The sequence below is a fragment of the Biomphalaria glabrata genome, chromosome 16, assembly GCF_947242115.1.
Source record: "Biomphalaria glabrata chromosome 16, xgBioGlab47.1, whole genome shotgun sequence".
NCBI classification, from domain to species: Eukaryota; Metazoa; Mollusca; class Gastropoda; family Planorbidae; genus Biomphalaria; species Biomphalaria glabrata.
The window spans coordinates 3,835,822-3,856,561 of NC_074726.1; the positions used below are offsets into that span (position 1 = coordinate 3,835,822).

The 20,740-nt window shown below is 39.1% G+C and overlaps 1 protein-coding gene across 3 annotated transcripts; it reads left to right on the plus strand.

The window, feature by feature from the left end:
* Positions 1-2,054: 2,054 nt before the first annotated feature.
* LOC106050192 (ficolin-1-like) lies at positions 2,055-15,575 on the plus strand. 3 transcript variants are annotated; one of them, XM_056014321.1, is made up of 5 exons: positions 2,058-2,314; positions 5,637-5,707; positions 8,445-8,573; positions 12,057-12,176; positions 15,148-15,570. In XM_056014321.1, exons 1-5 carry the CDS (start codon positions 2,251-2,253, stop codon positions 15,484-15,486), a joined length of 723 nt encoding a protein of 240 aa, XP_055870296.1. In that variant the 5' UTR covers positions 2,058-2,250; the 3' UTR covers positions 15,487-15,570. The 3 variants fall into 3 exon arrangements, with proteins under 3 accessions (XP_055870297.1, XP_055870298.1, XP_055870296.1); XM_056014322.1 differs by lacking the exon at positions 12,057-12,176 and having other exon boundaries at positions 2,055-2,314; positions 15,148-15,575; XM_056014323.1 differs by lacking the exon at positions 8,445-8,573 and having other exon boundaries at positions 2,056-2,314; positions 15,148-15,574.
* The last annotated feature ends 5,165 nt before the right edge of the window (positions 15,576-20,740 follow it).

Below are 20,740 nucleotides of genomic sequence, written 5' to 3' on the forward strand. Positions count from 1 at the left end.
GTTTTTCTATCTCAGTTTTTCTTAAATTATGAGACAGTGGTACGGCGATATCGATAAAGGTAGCTTTTTTTTTCTTTTCTTCTCAACGAACCGAAGATCAGGGCGATTGAAATCTACCGTTTTGTCGGTCAGAATAGGCCTATCCCAGTACAGCAGATGATCAGTAGACTCGAGAACCTCTTGCGGAGAGTATTTATAATAAGGGGGAGTGTCCTTACCGATCAATTTGTACGTCAAAGCCAAGTGTTGGTGTATTAACTTTGCAACTTGGTTATGGCGACCTAGGTAGGCTGATTCTGATAGGGCTGGACATCCTGCCATAATGTGTTCAATCGACTTGCCCACATTTCCACATTTTCGGCATTTGTCGACAACATTGAGTTTCAGGATATGCTTCTCGTAATTTTTTGTCCTGATTACTCTGTCCTGTATTGCTGTAACAAAGCCTTCTGTTTCAGGGTAGAGATGACCTGCTTTGAGCCATGTTAAGGAAGCAGCCTTGTCGATGTTGTTCCCATGTAATGAAGCCGGAAATTTTCCGTGGAGTGTTTTTTCTTCCCATTGGCGAATCTCATGCCCTACGTCGTCCAAACCGATATTGACATCAGCATTGTGTAGGTTATAACCTTATGGTGGAGGACTTGGGGTGTAGGCATCGAAACTTGGTTAGTAATTTTCTAGTGAGTCTGTCAATGTCATGTAGGTCGGTGTCAGTCCATTTGATCACACCGAACGTGTAAAGGAGCACAGGGACGGCCCAGCTGTTTATTGCAGTGATGAGATTACTGCCAGACAGTTTGGTGTTGAGGATTTTATTAACTCTTTGCCTATATTTGCCAAAAAAGTCCTCTTTTAATTTCTTATGATTTATCTTGGCATTCTGGTTTATTCCAAGATATTTATAAATAGAGGCGGAGTTCAATTCCTCGATGCCTTCAAATTCAATGTTGGTATTCGTTGCCTTGCCCTTTTTAATGCTTATGATGCCACACTTATCCAGGCCAAAAGACATACAGATATCGTCACTAAAGCATTTTACCGTTTTGATTAAGGTGTGTAATTTTTGCTCGGTTTCTGCATATAGCTTTAGATCATCCATGTATAATAAGTGGGACACACATTTTGTACATTTAGTGTCAACCCTAAAACGTTTGTAGAGTCTTGGAGTAATGTAGATAGAGGATTAATCGCTAGGCAGAACCAGAGTGGAGATAGTGAGTCACCCTGGTATATACCTCTTCTTATGTGCACAGAACCTAGTTTATCACGATTTAGGTGCAGGTTTATCTTCCAATTATTCATACAGACTTTCAATAGTTGTTTTATTCTTGGGTTGATTCCATGGATGTCCAGGGTTTTTAATAGCCAATCATGCGGAACTGAATCGAAAGCTTTTTTGTAGTCGATGTAACACATGTGTAAATTTCTCTTTCTTCTATTAGCTTGATGCAATATAATACCATCTATAGTTAGCTGTACTTTACAGCCCATCGACTCTTCAATGCAACCTTGTTGTTCATCTGCTAGTAGCTTATGGGCAGAACAAAATTTATACATTTTACTTTTTAAAAGTGAAGTTAATAGTTTATTATTAGTATTATTATCATTATTATTATTAAACAGCTCCAAGTTGATATATAACTTCCATGTTTATATTTATGTAGCGCGTATTTTTTGTTTCTGATGTAACCATGAATTCGTCCAAAGGTTTTGGCTATGTGGGCTGAAAATATAGAGGTAGTCTGTCGTGGTTAAAGCTAATAATTACTGGTCATAGAGGTGTGAAAATGGCGGGCCGTATATTTGGCATCACTGCATTAGATTATACCTCTAATTCTGTATTTAAAGTTTAAAACAGACTAAAATGCTATAATAATAATAATAATAGCAAAGCTTGGGTTGGAGTTCCTATATTAATAATGTGTAAAGTATTTCACATTGCTACAGACCAACAAATTTAGCCACCTCCTGCCATACCCATTTCACAATAGAAGATTCTTGCGCACCAAAGTCTTAGTCAATCGTTCATGAACAGAACCTCAGTGAAGCCAAAGTGATCTACAAAAATTTGTTGTATCTAGATACTACATACTAGACCTAGATCTAGATCTAGTAGTTGCAGAGAAATGCTTTTTATTTCTCTCCAACAACTAGTGTCACTGCAATTTTAGGAGCTCCAGAGAAACAAGTTGAGATTTGTATCATGAGATTTGTATCATGAGATTTGTATCATGAGATTTGTATCAAAGAATGCATCTGTTTACATTGTATTATCTTCTTAAAGTGATTTTAATTAAGAAGAGTTTGCTTTCAGGTAGATCTAGACTAGATCTTTATTATATCTGTATTTAACTTACAAGAAATAGATCTATAAGATTTATAATGCATAACCTATCGTTACTAGACTCTTGCCAGGGCCAAGCTAGAGCAACATAAACATTAAACATATTTTTTTAAAACGACAATGCCTCTTTAGTACAGCTAATAGTGGGATTGTTTGTCTTTTAACTCTTTCTCTCCTAATTGACGATGCCAACGTTGATCTGATCTCATGAAATTAAATTAATTTTAAGATTTATAATCTGTAATTTGTGCTTTGTAAAAAGAGCACGCATTGCCCTACAGCTAATGCGATACCAACTATAATATTTTTTTAATAACAAACAAAAACGTGATTGATGTTTAATCGTAACAGGATAGTGAGATACAAATGAGCAAAATGAATAATTCTATCGGTACGAGGAAAGTAATTACGGAGAGAAAGAATTAATGACTAAAGAATTCAGTATAGAAGACTTAGTAGCAATTATTATACATTAAACACTCAACCATAATCTTCAAATACAGATGGGTTGCCAGAGCATGGAATGGGTTGCCTTAGCCAGCCTAGAAAACTAATGACCTGGCAGAAATTAGGTTATTGGTTGCCTTAGCCAGCCTAGAAAATGACTTGGCAGAAATTAGGTTATTAGTTGCAATGCATGACTACATTCATCTAGGAACAGGCGTAGGGCGGAATCATCTCCTTTTTTTAATTAACGTCTGTATTTTATAAGATAAGATAGAAACAAAACATATTATAATACTCAGAAAGACACATAAGATAAAGGCACATTCCTCGTTCCACATGATAGGACAAATTTGTAGAAACACTCCTTTTTCCCTAGTGCTATTAGGGTATGGAATGGGTTGCCTGAGCTAGCCAGGGAAACATATGACTTGGCAGAATTTAAGTCAGTCGTTAATATGCATGACTAGATGCAAGACGCGTAGGTCCTAATCTTATTATTTTTTAAGTAACGTCTGTATTCTATAAGATGAGTAAATGTTAGATTTATAAAAAAAAAAAACCCGCATCGTTTACTTCGCCCTATCCCCCCCCTCCCCCGAAAGAGAATCCTGGTTAAGCGAAGTATAGATCTACTTCACTTTGTAATTTTCCAATGATAAGACTTTCGATCAGGGGTTCTCAACTTGTGGCTCGCGACCCCCTTGGGGGTCGAATGACGATTTGCCAGGGGTCGGATAAGACCATCGAAAATATGGATTGTTTTTGTCTGTTCTTCTTTTGCTGTGTGTGTGTGTGGGGAGGGGGCTATCGGCAGAGTGAGGGATTGTAAAAAGGGGTCGCCGGGCTTAAAAGGTTGAGAACCGCTGCTTTAGATTCACACTATGAAGTTCCCCTTTCAGCCCATGCGGTCTATTTGGCAGATGATGTCAAGGTCATCTGTTTCGTGGGCCACGGTTTAACGAGGATATCACGTGGCCGGCATAACGATCAACCCCCTTCCCTTTTCTCAAACTCACGTCAGGTGCCCGAGAAGCTGGGAGATGCCCTTAAGATCACAAAATTAAAATATCTCAGGTGTCAGGGTTCACTTTAGGCTTGGCTGGACTTGGTTCCTGTGGCTCGATAGGGGCTTGAGAATTGTTATACAATTAGGAACATTTAGTACTAAATATATTTAGCTCCAACTCCAGAATAACACTAAATCCATGAAATAATAATGATACTTTACTACTTAGTAATCAAAAGAGCACAAATAATGACATCAAACTTCAATGTATATTTTATACACACAACACCAGTCCAGGAACATAATACAACGAACTACCAATGTCACTCTATCGACCAAGGGAAACTCCCGTTTAAAAACATCGCGTGTCTGCTGTTCACATTCATGCCTGGGGGTGGGGGAAGAAATAAACAAAGGGATATAACTCTTTCATACTGAAATAGTACAATGAAATAACACAATCACTCTCACCATACCTGCCCCTGACACCAGCCGTAACCAGGATTTGAAGCCGGGACTTTCCTGTTCAGAAGCCATGCGCTGTACCACCATGCCTCCGTGCCTATAGACTCAGAAGACGATGCGCAAAAGTTTTCTAGAACATTAATTTATTAAAATATTGAATCAATAATGACTTACATTCGGAAATTACCGAACGCGATTATCCTTTTATAAACGCGATATTTCTTTAAAAACCGATTTTGGATCTAGACTTAGGTCTAGTTCTCTAGCCAAATTTAATTTTTTTTTTTTTTATTATTGAAAAACTATAACAGTTAAACCAACTAGAATTTTTGACCAGTGTGGCCGAGCTTGTAATTTCTATTTTGCACTATATATATTAACTGTTTAAATTTGTAGGAAAACCGTTGGAAACTGTTTTTGAGATCTTTGTCCACCCTCCGCCCGACAACCGTCCATGAAGTTCTGATTTGAATAGAGGTATTGCAGAAGTATTGCAGAGATATTGAAAGATAGAAAACAAAATCGACTGATAGACGGAGCCAAATGGCCTCAAGAACCTTAAAGTTAATGAAATTTTGGCCAGTGTAGGAGTCGCATTTAACCGCAGAGAATCTCTCGTCGTTATTCAATGACATTTATGATTCAGCTTCACCTATCTTTTAGCATGTTGGACTATTGGGGCACCACACACAATTTGTCGACGTCTTTAACTATTGCTCTCTTTTACTTTGGATAGTTCCCTTGTAAGTGGCAGGCCCGACAATTCTTGTATGTGCGAAGGTCTTTGTGAGCCCTGAGGACCTTGTGATGTGGCAATAGAGTTTTAGTTTGCGTTTTGTTTTTACAGTAGTTGGCAGGTCATTGTTGGGCTTAATCATTGTATATTATCACAGTTAAAGCCAAGAAGAGACAGTTAATATCTTTTAAGCTCCTCCGTTTCTCTTATTCGATTTTAAATGTCAAACATCTTGTAAAAAGATCTTTCCTATTACCAAATCATGCGTGCCAAATTTATTTTCTTTTTTTTTTAATTAATTGTTACGTTGAGATTGTTAAAATATTTTAATAGTTCTAAGAATTAAAATTATTTAAAATATAAAACTAAGTCTTTACATAAATAATATAAACAGAATTAAATTCGTCCTATTTTGAGAACTTCAATAGCCTACTTGTAGTGCATATTCTACGTACATTATTAATGCTTTTGAAAACCCTACTATTGGATCAATTATTTTTGGTGTTAGTTTTTTTTTTAAATTTCTCTTTTATCTATATAATAAAATTGGTTATTTTAAAATTGAATATTTAATCATAAAGATCTACACCTAATATCCGTACATTCATTGACTCTTCTAGTAAATATTTTTTTTACAGATTTGGCAGCCGCGGAATCGGACGATGATTCCAATGACTACGATAATTTCTACAAGAAGTTTGACTTTCCAGTAAGACTTTAACACATACTTCTTAACAATTTTCTTAACAATTCTCTAACAATTCTCCTTCTGAATTATAAATGTTAATGTCTTAACATACACGTGGGCGGTCGTTGGCTTGTAGCACCAAACTGCCGGTAGACAATGAAACAACTATTGGCATGTTATATCTTAACTTACAAAAACGTGAAATAACTTGAGTAAATTCTTATAGTATACAAAATTAATTATAATTCTTATCACAATGTAGAAAAAAATTCAATTTGAGATGAAATGAAATAAATGTAGTAGACTTTAGTAATAATGTAAAAATTGCATTTTAAAGAAAATCCAGCTCACTACAAAAACACGTCTTGTCACTCTGGCATTCCGGACTCGACTGTGGCCTGCCCAGTATCGCTTCTCTTGCATCATTCACACTACATGGGCACTAACCAATCGCTAACCCATTTCCTACGTTCAACCTACAAAACTGTCATAACAAAACATTGCTGCTAAGATTAAAATAGTATATTAAAAGACTAAAAGCAAAAAGTCCCAAAGAATATTGGCGTAGAAAAAAGGAGAAAAAATTATTATTGATAATAGATATTGACGAGTTATACAATTTTTTTTAATCTCTAAAGAACTATTAAACAGTTCTAGTAAAGTGGGAAGCGTGGTCGAGAGGCTAAGTACGCTTCATTTCCACTTGGATTAGCTATGTTATCTTCCCATCGCTTTCTCTGTCTGCCTCTTTTTCTTATTCCTGGTACTGTTCCTTGAAGGAATGCCTTTTCGAGCCATATTACTATGGCCAAATTACTAGGTCTTCGGGGCTCGCAAAGATAAAGCACTTCACTATCTACAAAATGCTTCCAATGGTATGCGTCTCAACTAGCCTCTGTCAACCAGTTTAACTCTTACTGTTCATATGTAGCTCAGATATTGAGTCGGTCGAAATTGTTATCTTTGACAGGCGAAATTGTTATCTTTGACAGGCGAAATTGTTATCTTTGACAGGCGAAATTGTTATCTTTGAAAGGCGAAATTGTTATCTTTGACAGGCGAAATTGTGATCTTTGACAGGCGAAATTGTTATCTTTGACTGGCGAAATTGTTATCTTTGACAGGCGAAATTGTGATCTTTGACAGGCGAAATTGTTATCTTTGACAGGCGAAATAGTTATCTTTGACAGGCGAAATTGTTATCTTTGACTGGCGAAATTGTGATCTTTGACAGGCGAAATTGTTATCTTTGACAGGCGAAATTGTTATCTTTGACTGGCGAAATTGTTATCTTTGACAGGCGAAATTGTTATCTTTGACAGGCGAAATGGAAAGTCGAGACATTGAGATATCGCAGCATTAACATTAACAACAGTTTAAATTTCGGTCCATCAGACGTCGCGGCGAAATGCCACGTGACTTTATTGAAGACTCATAGTCATTGCAAGTGTTTCCATAGTGAAGCTTTACCCACGTTGTTAGCCAACTTATCCGTTTAGTATTAATAATAGTCCATCTTGTTATTGAAGACCATACTTTTTATAATATATCATTCTCTTCGTGGCCCAAACAAGCGGGACACCACGACGGAAAAGTCATGGAAAGATAACTCTTTTTATTTCTGCAGGTCGGACTAGAGTTACCCCACGTAACGTGGCTTCCGTACCGGATCTTTTTGAAGACTTGGATTTATAGGGCGCCTCTGAGTCCACAGATCTCAAATGGGTACCTGACATTAGCAGGGAAAAGTATATTCGGTTGGTCGTTGTGCTGGCCATACGACATAGTTAACCCTTGCCACAGAAACCAATGATCATGACGACATCTGCCGCATAGATAACAAAGTTTCATAGGGGAAATTTTTATTAAACCACGAAAAAGGATCTCTATAACAGTAGTGAAAACACAGATAACTTTACGGATGGGGGTCGCCGCTTAATGCAAAATTGTTAAAAAGGGGTCGCCGAGCTGAAAAAGCTGAGATCCGCTGCCTTTGTTCAACAGTGAATTTGTAATGGCTCAGTCGGTCCGGACAAAATCCTGCAACTAAACAAGTCGATTCTTCAGCGACATAGTTTACCACGTTACGACCTGCTTTGTAATTTTTCCTGCGAATGGGAGTTAAGCACAGGATGTCGGAGAAAAGCGGTTCCCCCTCTCCCTCCATGAGGATACTCCGAGTTAAAATAAACACAACAAACGGTTTCATAATGTAACCATGTAAATAAGATTCTTTTTTCAACCATCTCGGCTCTCATACTCCGTATGTATGGGCATAATTCTTTGTTCCCTATATCTAAAAGAGAGGTAACTCATGATATTAGGATAATGAAAACAGGGGACGCAATATTCCATCACTGCGTCGTCCCTTAGTTCTAGCTTATTAGAGTCAGCCTGGAATTAAACCCTCGCATCAGATCTATTGGCGATATTTACTCCATCTTCCTGTGATTTAAAGGCGATTACATGATACCTGGGATGCGCGGTGGTTAAGTGATAAAGCACTTGGCATAAGAACCGAAGGTCCCGGGTTCGAATCCCAAATTTCGGGATAATCGGACGACTATGAAGCCACCCAGCTCTAATTCATACCTGAAATTGAGGAAAAAGTAGAGGCAGTTCGTTGTTGTGCTGGCCACGTGACGCCCTCAATAACCGTGGGCAGCAACTGAAACGGATCGCAAGTGCCGAAAGGGGGAACCCTTTTATGACCCTTATTATTATTTCATGAACTAATGTTCATATTACTGTACTCCAGAGCAATATATGTGAGCACGTGAAGACACCAGTGAGAGATCAGCTCCTTGTCCAGGTCTTTAAGAAAAGTGGCTCCCTCAACATCATCTGTGACACTAGGAATGACGGAGGGAGATGGCTCTTGTTTCAAGTGAGCAATACTAAAAAACGTGGCGTTGTTGCTGAGGCGTAGAGTGGGGGTGCAAATGGGGGGGGCACGATGCCCACGGGCGCCCCTCTCAGGGGGTGGTGCCACACGCCTACCAAAAAAAAAAATATTATATTATTCTACATATTACTATTAAATACTTTTTTTTAAATTTCTAAGCCTGTATTTCTATGTGATGTTTATGGAAAATGGGGGCCGGGGGGGGGGCGCAAATAAAGTGTCTTTCCCCTGGCGCACGTTTTCCTCACTACGCCTCTGTGTTGTTGTTTATGTCGCAATTACCAAAAAAAAACAAAAACAAACATTGACATGCACATATTTATTTTCTTTTGTTTCTTTGTAAAACTAGGTGTAACGTTTTATATTGACAAACTAAAACAGCGGTTCTCAACCTTTCATGCTCGGCGACCCCTTTTTACAATCCCCCCACTTAGCCGCGACCCCCCCCCCCCACCGCACACACACAGTAATAGAAGAATTGTCAGTAATAACAATCCATTTTTTCAATGGTCTTTCTCGACCCCTGTCAAATCGTCAATCGACCCCCAAGGGGTCGCGACCCATAGGTTGAGAACCCCTGAACTAAAACAATGAGTGGGTGGCTAAGTAGCTAAGTTGAAGGAGGGAGGAGAGGGAAATCGGTGTCTGAATGCTTGGTCGCTTGTCTTTTGAACCTGGGGTCTTGGGATCGAATCTCGATGAAGAATGGGATTTGGGAATTTAGGGATTTTTTGGGGGGCGCTCCTGAGTCTACCCCAAATCTAATGGGTACCTGACTTAGTTGGGGAAAGTAAATCGGTTGGTGGTTGAGCTTGCCACTTAACACCCTGCTCGTTAATCGTTAACTAGACAAAAAAAAGATGACCTTAACATCATCTGCCCTCTAGATCGCAAGGTCTGAAAGGGGAACTAAGTGATTGGCCTCCGAAGCATGCGGGTCTCTGGTCATAGTCCCGATTCCCAGTGTGCAAGAATGTGTCCATGTCGGATCAACGCTCCTGACTTCGATGATAACCTGTCACTTAGATTTTAACCATAAGTTCTACACATTCTAGTGACACAATGAAGACAATAATTGAGCAGCAATGATAGTAACGCTATACTTGACAAGGCCTTCAAATACTTCGAGCGATGTTTATTTACTCAATAGGGCTGATTATTATGTCTGTAAATCTGTCGGTATTTACTCGTTGGCCTTTTTCAGTCGTAGAGCGACTTAGGTTCATCTCGAGCAAGCGAGATGACAACCCGGGCATTGTTCAGGGTCGGAACGATGTCGCACGCTCAGCAGTCACCCCCTCCCTCTCTGCGCAGCTAATGTGACCAAAGGAACGGAATATCCGATACAGTTTGGGACCAGAAGCACCGCAAGCTCTGCCAGGCTGTAGCACAGTGTGCAACAATCTGCCTAAGGGTCACCAGCTCCTGATTTTTCCTCAGAGCTGTCTGCCGAATCCTTTCCCACAAAGTTTCCTTCTTCTAGTTGGGTAGCCCACCAAGCTTAATGAGCCCCTCCTGCCAGGTGTCTACTGGTTTAGGCGCTAGTTTCACGACTTTGCCCCTTCTCCTGTTTGTGGTAACAGTTCCGCCGGGCTCAATATCTGAACTACACCAGAAAGACTAGGAGTTGGACAGGTTGTCAGAGACTATTTGAGACGCGTGCCATTGGAAGCATTTTACAGGTAATGATAGGCTTAGAATTAGAACCATGACCACTTCCGGCGATAACAACCTTGCGGAACCCGATATTTACTAACAGTTCATCTACCGTGCTACTTGCTACAAGCCAAGGCCCTATAGTCTTTTTTGTGTGCCCCTATTCTGCAACGTCATTCGTCTGACTGGCTACGTCACACTTATAACTGTCACTAAATACAATGCACATTATTTATTTACAAACTCAAATACTCTTTAAAATAAACTAAATCACTAACATACTCTCTAGACTAAACTAAAAATTTAAAAAAAAATAAAAAAATTCGTAGGACGAGTTGACCCAACTGTAACCTCAAACTAGTCTCGGAAATGAAAAGTGACATGACACTCTCTTTAACCTTTGACCTCAGAAACAGATGACTTTGTCATCATCTGTCCTTAGATCACTAGGTCTGTGAGAGGAACTTGTCTTTTACACTTCTCTTCAAATGAGTACAAAACAAAACAAAAAATATTCTCCGGTATCATTTGATAGTTACTTCCGAGTAGGTCTACATACTTCCGGCTAGATTTAAGGTCAAATCCTCTGCATTTTTTGTTTTTAAATTCAAACGTCTACATTCTTACACATGTGTCGGTCACTTAACTCTTTCTCTCCGTAATTATTTACCACATTTTGGTGAAATCAACGATGGTATCGTCAGTTAGGAGAGAAAGAGTTAAGCCACACCTGGTTATGTGGTATAAACGAAGGGGTTAGGAATGTAGCCAGTAAAGGCGTTTGTTTTTTTAAAGTTCCACGTAGTCAGGTTTTGGCTAGTGAAAACAGAATATTTCCTTCTTTGAACGCTGCCCACAGTTTAACTACGAAATAAATCATTATCTTTCTCTCCTTCGCCTATTCTTTAGCCTGTTGGACCGTTGGAGCACCACACAAGATCTGTTGACCACGTTTCTCCATTCTTCTGTCTTTGATTTGGAAAGAATCTCTTTCAATGACTGGCCCGTCCATTCTGTTATGTTGTCTATCTATCGCTTTCACGGTAGGCCTATGCCTCTTCTTTTTTTTTCCTGGTACTGTCACCTGAAGGAAGGTCTTTGAGAGCCACGAGGACCTAGTGATATGACCATTTAGTTTTAGTTTGCGTTTATTGACAGTATTTAGCAGGTCTAAAATGCCCTAATGTTGTGACGTCGCAGGTCAGTGTGGAGGCCTGCTGTAACGATTTGGTATCGATTCGACTCTATATACTAAAGTATTTACGGTTGGTTCATTAGCAATTAACGCGTGATTTGTCTTTGACTTCAAACTTCTGGAATAATGTCATTGTTAACTGCTTTATTAAATATAATTATTGGTTACATTATCATATTTGTAGGTGTCACAAAATCAGTGAGAATTACGGTTTTTAGTGTTTGTTTTTTTAAAAACAATTACTGCAAACATTTTTTTTTTGTTTATTAGTCTATTTGGAGGCACGTGGCTGAGTGATGAAGCGCTTGGCCTCCTAAACCGGGTTCCTGAATTCGAATCTCGGTGAAGATAGTAATTTTTAATTTTGTGATCTTTTGTGCACCTCTGAGTCCACCCAGATCTAATGGGTACCTGACATTAGTTGGGTAAAAGAAAAGGCGGTTGGTCGTTGTGCTGGCCACATGACACCCTCGTTAACCGTGAGCCACAGAAACAGATGACCTTTACATCATCTGCCCTGTAGATCGCAAAACTTGAAATGGGCACTATGCTTTACTTACAACTGATTTGTCTACTTGGAGCTAGCTTTAAGCAGAGGTTTTGTTTCATTTCAGAGTCTTTCTTTCAAAGCGCGCTCTTTCAATGCAAACTGGGAAGCTTTCAAGGGCGGCTTTGGAAATGATTACACTGACTTCTGGCTTGGGAATGAGTTTCTCCATCGTCTGACCACATTCGTAGGTGTTAACAAAATTTGTAGTTCTTACCATTTTAGTAGGTCCCACCACATTTGTAGGTCTTACCTTATTTGTAGGTCCTAGCAGGTCTTACCTAATTAGTAGATCCTACCACTTTTGTAGGTCTAACCTTAATTGTAGGTCCTAGCAGGTCTTACCAAATTAGTAGGTTCTACCACATTTGTAAGTCGTACTTTATTAGTATCTACACATTTGTAGGTCTTACCTACCTTATTAGTAGGTTCTACCACATTTGTAGGTTCTACCACATTTGTAGGTTCTACCACATTTGTAGGTTCTACCAAATGTGTAGGTTCTACCAAATGTGTAGGTTCTACCACATTTGTAGGTTCTACCAAATGTGTAGGTTCTACCACATTTGTAGGTTCTACCACATTTGTAGGTTCTACCACATTTGTAGGTTCTACCAAATGTGTAGGTTCTACCACATTTGTAGGTTCTACCACATTTGTAGGTTCTACCACATGTGTAGGTTCTACCACATTTGTAGGTTCTACCACATTTGTAGGTTCTACCAAATGTGTAGGTTCTACCACATTTGTAGGTTCTACCACATTTGTAGGTTCTATCACATTTGTAGGTTCTACCACATTTGTAGGTTCTACCACATTTGTAGGTTCTACCAAATGTGTAGGTCTACCTTATTAGAAAGTTGTACCACATTAGTAGGTCTTAAATTATTCGTAGATACACTAGGTCTTAACATATTAGTAGGTCATACGACATTTGTAGGTCTTAGGTTTTACGTATGTCTTACAAGGTCTTACCTAATAAGCAGGTTCTACCATATTTGTAGATCTTACTTTAGTCGTAGATCCTACCATATTTGTAGGGCTTACCTTATTAATAGGTCCTACTACATTTGTAGGTCTTACCTTATTCCTACGTCTAGCCACATTTAAGGGCTTTACCTCATTACTATATCTTGACACGTTTCTAATGGTAGTGCTGCTTTTGTCAGAACAACAATAGCCGTGGAGAGGACTCAGCATATTTACAAGTCTAAAAGTCTACAGTGCTGTTGAAATTCCTTCTCTTTTTGCTTTAGAGTCCTGTACCTTAAATTCTAAGCACATCAAAAATCTAAACTTTCATTTAGGCTAAGGAAAATAGATCAGGTGAATGAACTTGACCACATAACAGACATCGAAATCTTAGTCTACAACTGTCACAGCTGAACCGTATCCAAAAAGGTCCCAATTTTCGATGGGTGAGACATATAGTCCGTACGTAGGTATGAAAATTTCCTCCACAAATGACTTTTTTTTATGGAGAGCACTGTATTTATCAAAGCGCTTACAGTTGGGGGGGGGGGGGAGGTCAACATAAGTGTTTAAAAGACCAGTTATAGTTCCCCGAACATAGGCGTAGCTAGGGTGGGGGGAGGGAGGGGGAGAATTTAAAAACTTGATGGGGGCCCCAAATGAATGTTTTTTACATTAAATATTACGCAAAATGGAGGGGACCCCAAACATGTCAGCCCCCCCCCTCTCCCCGGCCCCCAAATGAATGTTTTTTACATTAAATATTACGTAAAATGGAGGGGACCCCAAAGATGTCCACCCCCTCCCCGGGCCCCCAAATGATTGTGAGTTCCTAGCTACGCCATAGTCCCTTAAGGAGTGAGAGGTTGATATTCACGGTTGGGAAACTCCCGTGAGTGTTGGAGTTTCAATTTACGAAGCAAGAAGATCAGCCATCAGGGCCGGCTTTTAAAGCAAAGACAAACTAGGCAGCCGATTGGTGACTCAAATTTGTTTTAAAGAAAAAAAGCAATTGCGAAACATTGGAACAAATATCAAGCCTGTCCTAACTCTGTCTCTGCGTCTACTGGCCTCTCTCTAAGTCTCTGCTACGATTCAAGTTATATTTGCAAATATTTATATCTACTTGTTAGACTATATATGTCAGGTGACCATTGACTCTTTGGTGTGGTGAAATGTCAAAACGTAGTCTGTTGACTACGAATCGTCCATGAAGCCCATTCGTGCTATCGGGCGCTATATGAATATACATATATATTCTTAATTTAGATATAGGTAGGCCTACTGGACCGTTTATAAGACTAAGACTAAGACTGCTTTATAGAGCCTTATGAGAATTTGTTGTGATTACAAGGACTCTTTGCTCATATAAAGGCAACACAACAGAAACATTCACATAAATAGAACAGACACAACATAAAGAGTTCATTCAGCGACTACACATCTTGCTCCCATGCTTCCGTTCATGTTCCCTGATCGAAGGCTGGCAATGATATAGTCTGAACCGAGTGAGCTGCGAATTCCAGTGCGTACTTTTCAGTCTTAATTGTTTGTTTTTCTATTTCGTTTTTTGGGGGCCACCCTATTCACCTCACCTGGGGCCTCCTATTATTTAATGCCGGCACTGCAGACATCAGCAAAGAAAGCCGATCTAAAAAAAAAATGGCGTATCTAAAGCAGACCAAACCTACCCTCGTCATAGTAAAGGTTTATCTTCTTCTTATCTTATATAATACAGACGTTACTTCAGAAAAGAAGATGATTACGTCCTACGCGTCATGCATTTAGTCATGCATATTAACCAATGACTTAAATTCAGCCACGTCACTGGTTTTCCTGGCTAGCTCAGGCAACCCATTCCATGCTCTTATAGCACTAGGGAAGAAGGAGTGTTTGTACAAATTTGTCCTAGCATATGGGACGAGGAATGTGCCTTTATCTTTGTGTCTTTCAGAGTATTTTATTAAATTTTGTTTTTGTATTTGAAGATTATGGTTCAGTGTTTTATGTATGATTGCTACTTTACTTTTGAGCCTTCTGTCCTGAAGGCTTTCTAAATTTAGCGATTTTACTAAAGGTGCTACTCAAGTCAAATGTGAATATTCGTTTGTTATGAATCTCACTGCTCTATTTTGTGTCTGTTCCAGTTTTTTAATGTTTTTAAGTAATTATTCTTTTTTTTTCAGGATAATTATGAATTTCGATACGACATGAAAATGAATGGGCAGAGCTATTACGCACAGTACGACCACTTTAAGGTGTTTGATGAAAATCACTCTTACCAGCTGGAAATCGGTCAATACATAGGGGGCAATACCACGACTGACTTAAAGAAACACAATGGCGCGGCGTTCAGCACCCGGGATAGGGATAATGATAAGTCAGAAGGGTCTTGCGCTGAAACGTACCAAGCTGGTTGGTGGTACACTGATTGCGGTCCACTGATCCTGAATTCGCCGCAGGCAGAAGATAATGAAACTAGGTCTATCGTGTTCCTGAAAATGCGCCTTCATTTAGATGGTTAAATGTTTTAAATGATCCTGGATAATTACTAACAAGTGTATTTATATTAACTCCAAAAAAAAAAAATGTGTTCGTTTGTTTTATTATTAAAATAAAATGGTTTGTATAATTTTCTTAATTGTAAGAATCTCTGTGTTTTGCTTGTTTTGTTGTTTTATTTTGAAGAGGGACAAACTCTAGGGATTCTGGCACCCAAAGTTAATCTAGCCACCTGCTCTTTGGTTTTCATTTTGAGTTTCAAAATCATGTTTACCTTCTTTAAGGATGAGTCACTGATTTTGGTTTAGACTTGAGACGGGGCAGAATCGGGTGTGGCTCTCGGCAAGGATCGTACCAGCGCGCAGAGTCTGTCTCCATGATGACCGGTCTTGGGCTTTTTCCTCCCACGTACTTTCGTTGTATATGTACTAGATCTATCTAGAGATGGCTTCTATACAATCAGGCAGTTTACTAGATGTATCTAGCTGTGGCTTCTATACTATCAGGCAGTTTACTAGATGTATCTAGCTGTGGCTTCTATACTATCAGGCAGGCAAACTACTAGATCTATCTAGAGATGGCTTCTATACAATCAGGCAGTTTACTAAATGTTTCTAGCTGTGGCTTCTATACAAATCAGTTTACTAGGATGGCTGCCTGGTCGTGCGGTTTGCGCGCTGGACTGTCGTTTGGATTTATCGATGGTCGAGGGTTCAAATCCTGCCCGCTCCCATCCCCCGTCGTCCTGCGGGAGGTTTGGACTAGGAAGTAAGCTATCTTCAACTCTGAAGGAACATCCGAAACATGAAAAACATTTTAACATTTTATCTAGCTGTGGCTTCTATACAAATCATACAGTTTACTAGATGTAACTAGCTGTGGCTTCTATACAAATCATACAGTTTACTAGATGTAACTAGCTGTGGCTTCTAGACAAATCATACAGTTTACTAGATGTAACTAGCTGTGGCTTCTATACAAATCATACAGTTTACTAGATGTAACTAGCTGTGGCTTCTATACTATTAGGCAGTCAAACTGCTAGATCTATCTACGACGTGTACGTTACACATCAACTGATTCAACTGGTCGTTGTGTTTGGTTATTCTGGAGGCCCGACTGTTGACGCTGGAACTGTGTCTTGATCTTTAGTGATTTTACCATGTCATGTATGTAAATCACGTATATATATATATATATATATATATATATATATATATATATATATATATATATATATATCACAGGACACCAGAACTTTATTATTAACAATATAAAATCATCCCAAATATATATATATATATACATCAATGAAACTGGCAAAAAAAAAATGCAAACTAATAGATCCAGATAACTGAAATAAGTGGGTTGTTTTAAACCCTTTAGATTCAAATAGAGTGTTCTTAAATGTAAAAATTAAATAGAAAAAGATTAGAAAAACATGAAGCGGGCAATGCGACCCTCCGCGGTAAAAAAAAAACACGCCGACTGCCGCTTTGTCCCTAAAGTACCCAGGTCATCCTGCCTCGTTCAAAACCTGGTCACGTGGCAATAAAATAAAGGGGGAAAAATATACAGGTAGTTTTTTTTTCCCTTTCCCAGTAATAAAAGAAATCTAACTTAACTCTTTCTCTCCTAACTGACGATACCAACGTTGATTCCACCAGAATGTGGTAAATAATTACGGAGAGAAAGAGTTAATTAAATAAAATATACTTTAAACAGAAATAATCGAACTTGATCAGAAATAGAAATACATCAAACATTTTTAAAATAACTAAGACAGTAATGGTGGGTGAGAGGTCAGTTGGGGGTCAACATTCCATAGCCAGGAGAGATTAGGAAGTATAAATATGGACATCTTAATTAATGATAATAATAGTAAACATCTTTAGGAAGAAAAATCGTTAGCTGTCAGACCTTGGGGCCGGGTGGTATAGCGTTTAGCTTCCAAACCTGGGGTTCTGGGTTAAAATTTCGTTGAATGTCTGAATTTTTAGTCCACCCAACTCTAATGGGTACCCAAAATGAGTTGGCCATTGTGCTGACCACATGACAACCTGCTAGTTAAATGTTAACCGAAGAAACAGATGGAAGGTCTGAGAGGGGAACTGTGTATTTCTGTACGAAGCTCGATCCTGGCAGTGCGGAGAATGAAAATTAATTCATCCTCACTTATCCCTTAGTCTGTTGGACCATTGGGGCACCACACAGGATCTGATGACCTTCTTCAAGTTAGTGCAGAGGGTGCGCTTTAGCTTATGCACTGTTAAGTTGACGATGTAGAAGACAACACAGTCTAGGGCTCACGTCTAGGGCTTCACGTCTAGGGCTCACGTCTAGGGCTTCCCGTCTAGGGCTCACGTCGTGGGCTTCACGTCTAGGGCTTCACGTCTAGGGCTTCACGTCTAGGGCTCACGTCTAGGGCTTCACGTCTAGGGCTTCACGTCTAGGGCTTCACGTCTAGGACTTCACGTCTAGGGCTCACGTCTAGGGCTCACGTCTAGGGCTCACGTCTAGGGCTAATGTCTAGGGATCGTGTCTAGGGCCTATGTGCAAGCTGTGCTCAAGGCAGACATTGTTGTTATGTATTTGTGATATTCTGAAAATTAACACCCGTCCTCGTTGGGCTGCCTTCCTGAGATTTATTTAGCCTTGTTAAAATATTAGTCTTTCGTGATTGCAAACCTGTTCATTGATATGCCCCATATGGTAGAATGTTGCGGTGGCGAAGTGGTTAAGCTTCCGGGGGTCCCCAAGTTCGAATCCTGGTGATGACTGGGAATTTGTATTGAGTTATCAATAGGGCGCCTCTGATGGGTGGACCTGACATTAGTTGTGGATAAATGTTGTGCTGGCCACATGGCACTCTCTTTAACCGTGAGACACAGAAACAGATGACCTGAAGTGGGAAAATTTTTTAACACACCAGGTGGTATCAAACAACTCAGAGCATATAAAAACATGTATGGCGTATTCAGTCATTTTCTTTAACACCCTATTTAACATCCAATTTAACAGCCTATTTAACATCCTATTTAACAGCCTATTTAACATCCAATTTAACAGCCTATTTAACAGCCTATTTAACATTCTATTTAACATCCTATTTAACAGCCTATTTAACAGCCTATTTAACAGCCTATTTAACAGCCAATTTAACACCATAATTAACATACTATTTAACAGCCTATTTAACATCCTATTTAACAGCCTATTTAACAGTCTATTTAACAACCTATTTAACAGTCTACTTAACATCCTATTTAACAGCCTATTTAACACCATATTTAACAGCCTATTTAACATCCTATTTAACAGCCTATTTAACACCATATTTAACAGCCTATTTAACATCCTATTTAACAGCCTATTTAACACCATATTTAACTGCCTATTTCACACTATATTTAACAGCCTATTTAACACCATATTTAACACCATATTTAACAGCCTATTTAACATCCTATTTAACAGCCTATTTAACACCATATTTAACAGCCTATTTAACACCATATTTAACAGCCTATTTAACACCATATTTAGCATCCTATTTAACATACTATTTAACATCCTATTTAACATCCTATTTCCAAAAAAAAACCAACAACAACAGTAACGTGACCCTGAATTACATGATTTGCTATCAGACTTTAAGCCAAGCTTCAATGTATTCAGAACAACGACGCACAAAAAGTCGTAATAAGAACAAGACGAGATTCTGTTACTACGCTCTTGCGCACGCTCCATTGGCTTCCCGTGAAAGCGAGAATCGACTACAAGGTGGCCACACTTTGTCATCAGTGTATCTATAATAAAACAAAATGCCCTTGTACCTTAGTGAACTGATCACTCCATATGTCCATCAGAGAGCCCTGCGCTCAACGGACTTAACTCACTTCCCATTGATCTCAGACAGACAACATGCTACAGTACTTTCAAAAAGTACATTCAGACCTATCGGTTAAAAACTTTTTTAGATTACTTTGCCATTTCAGCTGTTGAGTTTGTGTTTGTGATCTTATCACAGCACCTTGAGCCTACATTCTGTTTGTTAACAGCGCTTTATACCTATATAACATTATTCTTTTTATTATTATTCATTTGACTAATGCTGATAGAACTGACATGAGGTATAAAAAATACTTGGTAGTGCTCTTGATAGACTGCGAATTTGTAAATTTGGAAAGATCATATCCTCTTTGAATGCCCCTCCCTAATCCACCTTAGGCAGACCCTTCTTCCACTACAGCCCAACATAACCAACACCCTGTACGGCAGTGCTGAACAACTGAAGAAAACAGCACACTTTTTTTCCTTGGCACAGTCTGCAAAAGAGCTCACAGCTCAGCAGCAATAAAGCTGGCTAGAAGAAGAAGAAGAAGAAGAAAGATCATGATTTTTTGCTAAAACTTTGTTGGCTATTCCTGCCTCAAGTGAAAGACTATTTTCAGTGGGACAAAGAGTGATCTTAGGACCTGGCATTAGAAATGCTGATATGTCTCAAATAGAACAAGGAGCCCTAATCCTCAAAATGACGGTTACTTAGGAAATACACGACCCGTGTCCAAAGTCAGACCATCGGTCATCACATTTACTACTTCAATGTTTTTGTGAACCTGAACTGCAGCTATTCGTAATTTGAAATAGTACGTCGCACATTTTTTTCTGTGAACATACAAATCCCCGCGTTTTTATTGACCGATGAAAAGTATCTTATCTTATGTTATCTATAATAAATGAAATTAAATCTTATTACATGTACTTGGCTATGCTATGACCTACTTTCATAACATAAACCGAACCCGAGCGTTAGATCTGACAGAAACGAACCCGAGCGTTAGATCTGACAGAAACGAACCCGAGCGTTAGATCTGACAGAAACGAATCTGAACGTTAGATCTGACAGAAACGAACCCGAGCGTTAGATCGGACAGAAACGAACCCGAGCGTTAGATCCGACAGAAACGAACCCGAACGTTAGATCTAATAGAATCGAACCCAAACCATACTCGTTGTTGAACCGAACCAAACTCGAATGTAAATTTAAACTAACCGAATCCGAACTATATAAGATTGTTCTATGCCATGGATGTGGCAAAATATGCACGTCACTGCTGAGGCTGCGTAGCCACGGGACATACTGTGTTATTAATTTATCTTCGGAAGCGAAGACAAGCCCCATTATTATTCCAATCTCTAGTTTTATTTTTACTTTCAAAGTATAAGAATGATGAATTCCGCTTACTCAAAGAATTGGAACCCTTGTCTCCCAGA

What these genes read in the sequence shown, in the direction of transcription:
- LOC106050192 (XM_056014321.1), top strand. Translation starts at nt 2,251, where the DNA reads ATGCATCTGTTTACATTGTATTATCTTCTTAAAGTGATTTTAATTAAG. An exon ending in TAAGAAGAGTTTGCTTTCAG is followed by an intron (nt 2,315 to 5,636) that starts GTAGATCTAGAC and finishes TTTTTTTTACAG; the next exon opens with ATTTGGCAGCCGCGGAATCG. An exon ending in GGAGATGGCTCTTGTTTCAA is followed by an intron (nt 8,574 to 12,056) that starts GTGAGCAATACT and finishes GTTTCATTTCAG; the next exon opens with AGTCTTTCTTTCAAAGCGCG.